At 48.2% G+C, this 11,237-nt stretch overlaps 1 protein-coding gene across 1 annotated transcript in view; it reads right to left on the bottom strand.

Moving 5' to 3' along the window:
• Nucleotides 1-1,376: 1,376 nt before the first annotated feature.
• The window catches only part of SYNE4 (spectrin repeat containing nuclear envelope family member 4), a gene marked incomplete in the record, with an annotated part of 21,644 nt that continues 11,783 nt past the window's right edge, over nucleotides 1,377-11,237 (bottom strand). Inside the window, 7 exon segments of the mRNA XM_087727936.1 lie at nucleotides 1,377-2,686; nucleotides 3,823-3,878; nucleotides 4,526-4,684; nucleotides 6,288-6,421; nucleotides 7,398-7,475; nucleotides 9,059-9,139; nucleotides 10,094-10,364. Of these exon segments, the coding sequence (XP_087584062.1) occupies nucleotides 2,467-2,686; nucleotides 3,823-3,878; nucleotides 4,526-4,684; nucleotides 6,288-6,421; nucleotides 7,398-7,475; nucleotides 9,059-9,139; nucleotides 10,094-10,364 (999 nt within the window).

An 11,237-nucleotide genomic window follows, 5' to 3' on the forward strand; every position in this document is an offset into this window, starting at 1 on the left:
TTCTAAGAGCCCGGCTTCGGTCCCTTCCTGCCTCCCCAGAGATTTTGGGGGCCCAGAGAGACAAAAGGTGCCTGGGTCTCTCTCCTTCGCCCTTCCCGAATAGCCTTCCGGTTTCTTCCCCTTTCCGATATCTGGATTTCCCTGCACTGCGGCAGTCTTATTGGGAAGCATCCGATCACCTCTTCTTTCCTTTTTGTTTCTCATTGGAGATCCACTCCGAATACCGGGTGGGGCTGGTGAAGGAGGAGGGGAAGATTACTTATTAATTTATTTTGAAATTGTGAATATGTCTTTGGAGAGAGAGAGAAAGCCACGAGTGTTTAATGCGGTAATATTTTTAAAATAAACCACTATCCCACTAATCTTGTGTACGTGTCTTTATTTTATTTTTTTCCCCATTTTCTGCCGAGATGTGGTTTTAGCTGGGAATTCATGAAGCACAGGGCCATCGGCTCAGGAATTAAGAGCCGAGATGGCGCAGTGGTTAGGGGTGCAGTACTGCAGGCCATTTCAGCTGACTGCTATCTGCAGTTCAGCAGTTCAAATCTCACCGGCTCAAGGGTTGACTCAGCCTTCCATCCTTCCAAGGTGGGTGAAATGAGGACCCAGACTGTGGGGGTGATAATGCTGACTCTAAACCACTTAGAGAGGGCTGAAAGCCCTATGAAGCAGTATATAAGTCTAACTGCTATTGCTATTGCTATTGATTTGAAGTCCACAGTTCCCCACCCCTGCATTAAATGAAACTTTAGGCTAAATTTTTATCATGCACTTTGCTAAAAAGCCACGTGAACCAGAATATGACAAGCTGGAGAACTTGGATCTGCGGTGGATAAATATGTTACTGTCAATACTCCGGATTCTTCTATCCTCTCCGCAGCCACATATTTTGGTCAATATAAGAGCACGGTACTCGTTTCCATAATAAATTGTTTCTCAAACTTGACAACTTTTAAGGTGAGTGTACTGCAACTCCCAGAATTCCCCAGTCAGCATGCTAATTAACTTCAAAAAGGTCTAGATCAGTGTTTCTCAACCTTGGGGACTTGAAGATGTCTGGACTTCAACTCCCAGAATTCCCCAGATTCACCTAGAATTCCCCAGTTCCTCTTGAAAAGAGGAAGACTTCGGTTCCCAGAATTCTGGGAGTTGCAAGGGGATTCTGGGAGTTGAAGTCCACTCATCTTAGAATTGCCATGGTTAACGTCATCTGTGCATCTTCGGAATCTCTTGGGTACTCGGAGCTTTCTGATAGGGGGGGTCTTGCTTTGAGGATCAAGTTTGACCTTGGTGCCATCTCCCGGATCAAACCTACCTGCCACAATCAACCCACTTTCTCTTTTTTTATTAAAAAATTGGCAGATGCCAAAGGTACAAAACAACTCATGTACAGATGTAATATAGTTCCTTGTGTAGGTGTGGGTCACCCATGGCCCAGTTCATAACAGGGCATGCAGAGCCACGCTGAACCACACAGGAGAAAACAAACTCCTAAAACCCCATAACATCCTGATAGTTCATAACATAACATCCTGAGATGTGCCCTACCAATGACGCCCAGGATTTGACCATATATAGACAGAACTTCCCTGAGCAGTAGATTAGAAATTGTACTTTGACAGGCTGTTTTTAACCACATGCCGATTGCTCCTCCTGCCTTTGTCCTATCTCAATAAAAGGGGCTCTCAGACCCCCAATCTGGGCCGCTCCATCCCGAGAAAGATCGTGTCCGTGTCTTTTCTCAACATTGGCCTCATGGATGAACCACGGGAACATCACATACAAAAGTACCCATCATCCAAAGCTGGAAGTTTCTTAAAATTCGGTCCCCCCTCTTAATGTCAAACTGGATCTCTTGAGAAACCCGCTCAGTGCAGAGAAGATCTTGCTGGAGCTTCAAGACAAGCTGCTTTCTCCAAAGCTCGGTAGGAGCCAAGGTGGCGCAGTGGTTAAATGCAGCACTGCAGGCTGACTGCTAGATCAGCAGTTCAGCGGTTCAAATCTCACCGGCTCAGGGTTGACTCAGCCTTCCATCCTTCCGAGGTGGGTGAAATGAGGACCCGGATTGTTGTTGGGGGCAATATGCTGACTCTGTAAACCGCTTAGAGAGGCCTGAAAGGCCTATGAAGCGGTATATAAGTCTACTGTTATTATTATTATTATTGCCACCTGAGCAGCCCACCACCACAGGTTTGACGTCCTGTGGATGGTCTTTGAGGAACGCCAGCCCCATCTTTACTCCGGGACTACTCCAAGGTGGTTCACCAGGCCTAAACCCAAGCTACCTTTCCGTGTTGTAGGTGTCTTCTGGGTCTCCTGATCTGGAACCCACCTCTGGGCAAACGTAGGAACAGGACTTCTGGGAAGCCCAGGAGAAGTCGATCCAACTCCCAGGAGCCTCATGTTTCCCCCCCAGGACTCTCGATCTTGGTGCTGATTGCAGCGTCCCTCTTCTCCGGCCCCCCTCTACGTGGGGGGAGGACCCTCGTATTTTAGCATGAGGTGGAAGGATTTGGCGAAGGCGTTGGTCTGGAGGCAGGGGAGCCGGGAGACGGACAGCAGAGAGGACTGGCACAGCAACCACATTAGCACCGCGACGGTCGTGCTCACGAGGAGCCAGCGGATGGAGCTCCTGTAGAGTTTTCGGGGCTGGCGACAGATCTCGGTGGGCAGCTGCAAATCACATCTGGGGAGAGAAAAGGGGGGGGCGGTTTCAAGCTTAGATTTCAGAGGGGCCTCTAAGTACAGGTGTCCTCGACTTACAACTGTTCCTTCGGCGGCCCTTCAAAGTTACAGCGGCACTGAAAACCTACGATGGTTTTCTCACGACCGTTGCAGCGTCCGTCCGTCCGTCCGTCCCCTGGTCATGTGATCAGAGTTTGGACGCTCGGCAACTGGATCGTAAGATTTATGACGATTGCCATGTCCTGGAGTCAAGCGATCCGCTTTTGCGACTTTCTGACAAGCAAGGAAGCCGGATTCATCTCACAACCTGCGACACACTTAACAACAACGGCGGCCGGAAAGGTCGTAAAGTGGGGGCAAAGCTCACCTAACAACTGAGTCCCGCTTAGCAACAAGAAAGTTTGGGCTCAGTTGTGGTCAAAAGTCCAGTCCCAACAGAATCCCAACAGAAGAACCGAGGTGGCGCAGTGGTTAAATGCAGCACTGCAGGCTACTTCAACTGACTGCAGTTCGGCGGTTCAAATCTCACTGGCTCAGGGTTGACTCAGCCTTCCATCCTTCCGAGGTGGGTGAAATGAGGACCCGGATTGTTGTTGGGGGCAATATGCTGACTGTAAACCGCTTAGAGAGGGCTGAAAGCCCTATGAAGCGCTATAGAAGTCTAACTGCTATTGCTATCTATCATCTATCTATCTATCTATCTATCTATCTATCTATCTATCTATCTATCTATCTATCTATCTATCATCTATCTATCTATCTATCTATCTATCTATCTATCTATCTATCTATCTATCTATCTATCTATCTATCATCTATCTGGGTGAAATGAGGACCCAGACTGTGGGGGCGATATGCTGACTCTGTAAACCGCTTAGAGAGGGCTGAAAGCCCTATGAAGTGGTATATAAGTCTAACTGCTATTGCTATTGCTATTGCTATAGAATCATCCTATATCAATCAGCAACCAGAATGCAGGGACACACCAGTTGCATTCAGACAACACCACACACACACACACACACACGTTGCTAAATTAACCTTTTTGGGGGGGGGGGGTTGCTTTGTGCAGCCCAGCGGCCAAAACAGGCTGACTCCACAGACAATTATTCTCAAAACTTCTAAAAAGCCACTTACTCTTTCTCAATAGTAATCATAACTTCTGCTGACTGGGGATTTAGCGCCTTGGAGATCTAGGAAAAGATTCACAAGAGAGGGAAACAAAACCAAACTTTAAAAACAAACAAACCAGGTTTTAAAAGCCGCATCAAGAAAGTGGGAGACGGCGAGTTCAAATCCCACCCGAGGCCTGAAAGCCAGAGGGGGGGGGCGACTGTGTGCCAATCACCAGGTGACGGGGAGTTTTAGTTCCTCCTCAGGCATGAAAACCCGGTTGGGTGACTTTGGGCCAATCCCTGGGAGGCGGTGAGTTCTAGTCCTACCCTTGAGACGAAAGACAGCTGAGTAATCTTGGGACAGCCCCCCCCCTCTCAGCCCAGTCTACCTCACAGGGTTGTTTTTTATGGGGAAAAGAGGAGGAGGAGGGTGTGCTAGATACGTTCACCCCCTTGAATTATTTATAAAAACAATGAAGACGGGATGTCAACACATAAACAATAATAATAAAAGAGGTGGTAGAACCATTTGGGCCGCTGATTTTTGAGGCGTTCATCTCCTTAATGGGAGCTGACCGCGAGGGAGGAGCGGGCACTTTTGACATGCTCAGGAGATGCTTGCCAGTTGCTTCTATGATCTCCCAGCCAGATCTCCCCAGGGTCCCTTTGGTTTCATCTCTGAACTGCCGCCGGCAATTGTCACCCTAAACGTGGCGTGGACTCACCCGTTGCTCCTTCCCCGACCACGACTGGTTGGTGATGAGGTTCTTCTGTTTGCCTTCCCTCCTGGACCATCGCTGGACCTTCTTCCCCCTTGCCCGAACTTGAAGAGGCAGCTGCAGCTCCTTGGCCGGCGGGAGCCCGTCCACATGGGTTACGGTGTCCTGGAGAAGGGAGGAAGAGAAGCAGCGGGAAGCATCTGCAAGCCACCCCCAACTGCTACAGGCGTATAAGGGGTGGGTGGGTGGGGGGCAGTGGTGGGATTCGAGTAATTCAACAACCGGTTCTCTCTGCCCTCATTATTTCTTCCAACAACCAGTTTGCCAACTGCTCAGAAAGTTAACAACCGGTTCTCCCCGAAGTGGTGCGAACTGGCTGAATCCACCACTGGTGGGTGATGGGGTGATGGCATATAGCAGGTGCTGTTATCCCCTCCGCTGCTTCGGTCCTCCCTGGTGGGTTGCTCACTGGATTCCCACAGCTTCCTGCAGGGACCCTTGTCAGGAAAAATAACGCCCCCCCCCACCAATAGCAATAGCAATAGCAATAGCAGTTAGCCTTATATACCGCTTCATAGGGCTTTCAGCCCTCTCTAAGCGGTTTACAGAGTCGGCATATCGCCCCAACAATCCGATAGATAGATAAATAGATAGATAGATAGATAGATAGATAGATAGATAGATAGATAGACAGACAGATAGATAGATAGCAATAGCAGTTAGACTTATATACCGCTTCATAGGGCTTTCAGCCCTCTCTAAGCGGTTTACAGAGTCGGCATATCGCCCCCAACAATCCGATAGATAGATAAATAGATAGATAGATAGATAGATAGATAGATAGATAGATAGATAGATAGATAGATAGATAGATAGCAATAGCAGTTAGACTTATATACCGCTTCATAGGGCTTTCAGCCCTCTCTAAGCGGTTTACAGAGTCAGCATATATCGCCCCCAACAACAATCCGGGTCCTCATTTCACCCACCTCGGAAGGATGGAAGGCTGAGTCAACCTTGAGCCGGTGAGATTTGAACAGCCGAACTGCAGAACTGCAGTCAGCTGAAGTAGCCTGCAGTGCTGCATTTAACCACTGCGCCACCTCGGCTCTGAGGGCTGAGAGTTTTGCAAGATTCTGCATGCAAAAACTTCTCGGCTTTCGATTCAAACCCCAGCCTGGTGTGGATTTCATCGTAGAGCTGGCTTTTGCATTCCGATCGATTAATTTAATGGCTGCAGACTAAATTTTAGCCCATAAATAACCTACTGGGCTTGTTTGTTTGTTTATTTATTTATTTTTGTAGTTTTATTTAAAGCTTATATATCAGGGATGGGGAACCTTTTTGGCACCCAGGCCCAAACTGGAATGTGCCCGGAGCACAAGCAACAAGGAAAGACCAGCTGGCTGCCATGCGCGTGCCTGGTTTTTGGGCGGGTTTTTTGGCTGTATTGGCTCAAAAAATAGCCTGCTGTTTGGTCATTTTTTGATCATTTTCAGGCCATTTTTGGGGTGTTTTCCGGTGCTCCGGTGCCCACGAAGACCAGCTGGCTGGCGTGTTGGAAAGCGGAAGAGCAGCTGGCGATGGTGCAGGTGCCCACCGAGAGGGCTCTGTGTGCCACCCCTGGCAAGCAGCCCAAGGGTTCACCATCAGTTATATTCAGCATGTATAAAGGTAGTCCTCGACTTATGGCCACAATTGAGCCCCGAATGTCAGTCGCTAAGTGACTTGCCCATTCTGACTCTGCTTCAGCTGATGAAGAGCACACCTCTTTGATCTCCGGAGGGATTCCCATTTGATTCTGGTGGTTCTGGTCCAGCCACGTCTCGATGCGCTTGGGGTCAAACCCCGGGGCCGTCCTGGGCGGCTGAGCGGCTCCTGGCTCCTGGGGGGCGGGAGGTCCTGCCCAAAAGAAGAACGAAGTGGAAAGGGGGCCTCAAAACGAAAATTTTCACCCGCGCGCTGAAGAAACCTCCGCAACTATCAGAAAAATAAAGTTGTTTTAAGCTTTTTAAAAGCCGTTTCCACCTCCAGACACAGCGGAATCACACAGTTGGCTGTGGAGGATGGATTTAGGATTTAGGATTTAGGATTTTACTTTATTTATATGCCGCCCTTTTCCCTGAGGGGACTCAGGGTGGCTCACAATACAGGGGGAGGGAAGAACAAAACAAAATACACACACAAAGACATTACATCATTAAAAAGCGCAACAGTCATACTATTCGGGTGGGGTTAAAGTCTTTAGCCCCAGGCCTGTCAGGACAGCCAGGTTTTAAGGGCTACGCGGAAGGCCTGGAGGGTGGTGAGGGTACGAATCTCCACGAGGAGATTCCTCACCACCCTCCTCACCACCCTCCAGATCACATGGACACTGTGATCCCAGCGGAAGCAGAGGGTGTCCAGTTTGGCTCTAAATCAGAGTCTTCTTATAGGGCAGAGAGGCGAGATAAAAATTAATAAATATCTATAAATAAATAAACCGGCAGCTTTCAAAGGCACGTCGGCAAAAAACGTGGGCTTAGCAGGATTTCTAAATGGAGGAAACAGCACAGGGTGTACGCATTTAGCGACCGTTGGGAGTGACAGTCGTAACTTTGCAACCGTCCCTGGCTTGTATGAGCTTCTCAAGTCTGTTAAAGCGAAGGGAGATTTGAAGGCCGATCTTTAAGCGCCCTCGCGGTTTCCCTTTGGCGAGTGCTTCGCTTAACGACCGAGCGGCTGGTTCCTATTGTGGCCACTAAAGGAGGACTTGCCGTGCACAATTTGGGGAGCAGGTCAACAGCTAACAACTCGCTGACTTTCGCAAGAACACGGAACTTAAAATGCGTGACTTTTCTTGTTAAAGTACCTTTTAAAAGGAAGGGCCAGAACTCACCCAAAACATCTGTTTCCATCGGATGAGCCCCCGGGCAGCTGCAGGGATCCCCTCCTCCTCCGGGAGATTGCTCTGCACCTGTGCGATCATCAGAGAACACGCCAAGCCCAGGCTTAGAAAGGGGGGGGGGCGCCTGGATCTCTTCCCCACCACACCCCGCAAAAGTCCTTCACCACTCCCAGAATTTTTGCAGGAGGTCCTCGAAATACGACCGCAAATTGAGCCCACCATTTCTGTGGTTAAGCAAGACAGTTATTCACGGAGCTCTGACGCGTTTTGACGACCTCGCAGTTGTTAAGTGAATCACTGCCCTGGATTGATGGATTGACTGATTGATTGGAGTTGCGTTACAATTGCAGGAAAGAGGAATTATGTTTTTAAGCTGGCCGGAATGTGGATATCTATAAATTTATTTCACAAATAAATAATGAAGGCGGGTGTGCCACAACGTACAGCTACAATTTCTGTTGCTGAGCGAGGCGTTTGTTAAGTGGGTTTCACCCCATTTTGCGACCTCTCTTGCCTCGGTTGTTAAGTGAATCACTGCAGGTGTTAAGTTAGTATCCCGGCTGCTAAGTGGATCTGGCTTCCCCTTTGACTTGGTTTAGCCCAGTGTTTCTCAACCTTGGCCACTTGAAGATGTCTGGACTTCAACTCCCAGAATTCCCCAGCCAGCGAACGCTGGCTGGGGAATTCTGGGAGTTGAAGTCCAGACATCTTCAAGTGGCCAAGGTTGAGAAACACTGGTTTAGCCGAAGGGCGCAAAGAGGATCGTGTGACCCTGGGACGCTGCAACGGCCGTTAAGTGTGAACGGCCACTAAATGAACTGTAAATAGACTCTTCGTCAAAGGAAGCCTCCCCTGTCAGTGGAAGACTTTTTTTTTTTTAATTTTATTTTCAAACAAACATATATTGTAAAAAGTATATCAGCTGGTTACAAAAAGCTTTTGTGCATCTCTTCCACGGTCATCAAATATAATTCATATTAATTCAAATATCTTAACTCAAATATTTACTATATTGACATCATCGTACCTCTACTTTTATTTGACTACAGTTATTTAAACGTCCTTCCTCCTTACGTATACCAAGATTCAATCCATAGCCACATGCTGGCATTTCTTTCTTTCTTTTCTTTTATGTATATATATTTTTACCACCAAATTCTTGTCTATCCACATGCTGGCATTTCATTTACTTATTTATAAAATCCCCCATTAACATTAAGTCCTCATATCCTGTTTTAGCTAAACATCCATAATATTTAATACCAAAGTTTTCTAATCCTCCATGTATATAATTTATTACCATTATCCTTTCTTTAACTGTATCCTATATCATAGCATTTCCCCCTATTAGTTAAAACTTAACTGTATATAGCTTTGTTTTTTTTATTATAATTATTATTGTTATTAATCATCTTTATATATAGTCCAAAAATATTTCTAACCTTCCCTTCTCGTATCCAATTATGACTTATCATAACAGCTCAACATTGTATATATTACTATCATTATCAAGTGGCAGACTTTCGAAAAGCAGGTCCTGGCTAACCAGGAGCATTTCTCAACATCTGGCCGCCCTGATTCCTTTCCGCCACTGGCCTGGGGACTCGCCCCCCTCCCCTCCCCCCCCGAGATCCCCCCTTTTCCTCCAGCACCCACCGAAAAGTCCTCCGTTCTGCCCCAGCTCCAGCGCCACGAACCACTCCTTCGCCGAAGATGGTCCCCCCGGCCGAAGCCTACGAGACAGAAGAAAATCCTCTTTTGCCCCCCCACCCCCCAATTTATGGGGAGGGGGGCCTAATCTAAGACCTTGGGGGCTGTAGAGGTCTCTGCGATGAAGAGACAGAAATGTGTGCTTGATGGATGGGAAGAAATTATCCAAAACTTATTCTCCGTATTTCACATCAAAGAGTACAGAGAGTCCTCGGTTTACGACCACCGCTGAGTCCAGCTTTTCTGTTGCTAAGCAAAACCGTTGTTAAGTGGATTTTGCCCCCGTTTTACGACCTTTCTTTCCACAGTTGTTAAGTGAATCACTGCCATTGTTACGTTAGCACAGGTGGTCCTTGGCTTACAACAGTTTGTTTAGTGACCATTCGATGCTACAACGGCACTGAAAAAAATGTGACTTTTGTTTTTCACACTTAGGACCTTTGTGACGTCAAACGATCCCGGGATCAAAATTCAGATGCTTGGCCAGTGATTCACATTTATGACAGCCGCGGTGTCCTGGGGGGTCATGCAATCTCGTTTTGCGACCTGCTCGCAAGCAAAGTCCATAGGGAAGCCAGATTCACTTAACGACCATGTTCCTAATTGAACCACAGCAGTGATTTCTCTAAACAGCTGTGGGAAGAAAGGTCGTGAAATGGGTGCAAACTCATTTAACAACGGAGATCTGGGGCTCACTGGTGGCCGTAAATCAAGGACAACCTGTAACCGGATCGTTAAGTGGATCCGGCTTCCCCATTGGCTTTGCCCATCAGAAGGTTGCAGAATCCGATCATGGGGACATGGCAACCATTATAAGTCCATGCCAGTTGCAAAGCCTCTGAGTCTGGAAGATCTGACCTGGGGATTCTGCAACAGTCGTAAGTGTGAAAACGGGCGTAAGTCACTTTTTTAGTGCTGTTGTAACTTGGAAGCATAACTAACGTCGTAACGGTGTCCTAGCTGTGCGTCCCACTTACCCACCACAGCACTGTAATACGAGGAGTCTTCGTCCTGCGAGGTGGAGCCCCCCACGTCCACCGAGGGGTCCCACTCCAGATCTGCCGCCGAGGATCCCCCGATGGGAACGCTGAAACACCGGACAGGTTTCGGGGTAGAGTGGCCCCGAAGAGCCTCGGGAACCAGGGCGGCGGGCTCAGGGTCCCCCGTGCGAAACGCCAGCGACCCTTCTGTGAAGCAGTCTGACTCCGCGTCGCTCTCTCGGTCCGACTCCCACTCGTCCTCAAAGACCTGGAGACAGGATGGTCAGGCGCAGACAATGGTTGCGTCCTCCCTGGCCCAAAGCCCCCTGGCCCACGTGGGGATGCCCCCCGCTCAAACTCCCTTGTGGAGACCCAAAGCTGGACGCAAGATTCCCAGGGTGGTCTTACCAAGGCATTGTCAAGGGGTAGTAAGACTTCCCTCGATGGCTGAAGTGGTAAAAGACGAATTGAAGAAAGAGGAGGAGGAGGAGGAGGATGAAGAAGAGGGAAGAAAAGAAGGAAGAAGAAGGAAGAGGAAGAGAAACAAGAAGGAAGGAAAGAAGGAAGGAAAGAAGGAAGAGGAGAAAGAAGATGGAAGAAAAGAAGGAAGAAAAGAAGGAAGGAGAAGGAAGAGGAGGAGAAAGGGAAGGAAAGAAGGAGGGGAAAGGGAAGAAGAAGGGAGGAGGAAGAAGGAGGAGAAAGAAGAAGGAAGAAAAGAAGGAAGGAAAGAAGGAAGGAGAAGGAAGAGGAGGAGAAAGGGAAGAAAAGAAGGAGGGGAAAGGGAAGAAGGGAGGAGGAAGGAGAAGGAGAAAGAAGAAGGAAGAAAAGAAGGAAGAAAAGAAGGAAGGAGAAGGAAGAGGAGGAGAAAGGGAAAGAAAAGAAGGAGGGGAAAGGGAAGAAGGGAGGAGAAGGAGAAGGAGAAAGAAGAAGGAAGAAAAGAAGGAAGAAAAGAAGGAAGGAGAAGGAAGAGGAGGAGAAAGGGAAGGAAAAGAAGGAGGGGAAAGGGAAGAAGAAGGGAGGAGGAAGAAGGAGGAGAAAGAAGAAGGAAGAAAAGAAGGAAGGAAAGAAGGAAGGAGAAGGAAGAGGAGGAGAAAGGGAAGGAAAAGAAGGAGGGGAAAGGGAAGAAGGGAGGAGGAAGGAG

Source organism: Thamnophis sirtalis, unplaced genomic scaffold, assembly GCF_051295495.1.
Source record: "Thamnophis sirtalis isolate CommonGarterSnake01/CBP01778 unplaced genomic scaffold, rThaSir2_p1.2 scaffold_13, whole genome shotgun sequence".
Lineage (NCBI taxonomy): Eukaryota > Metazoa > Chordata > Lepidosauria > Squamata > Natricidae > Thamnophis > Thamnophis sirtalis.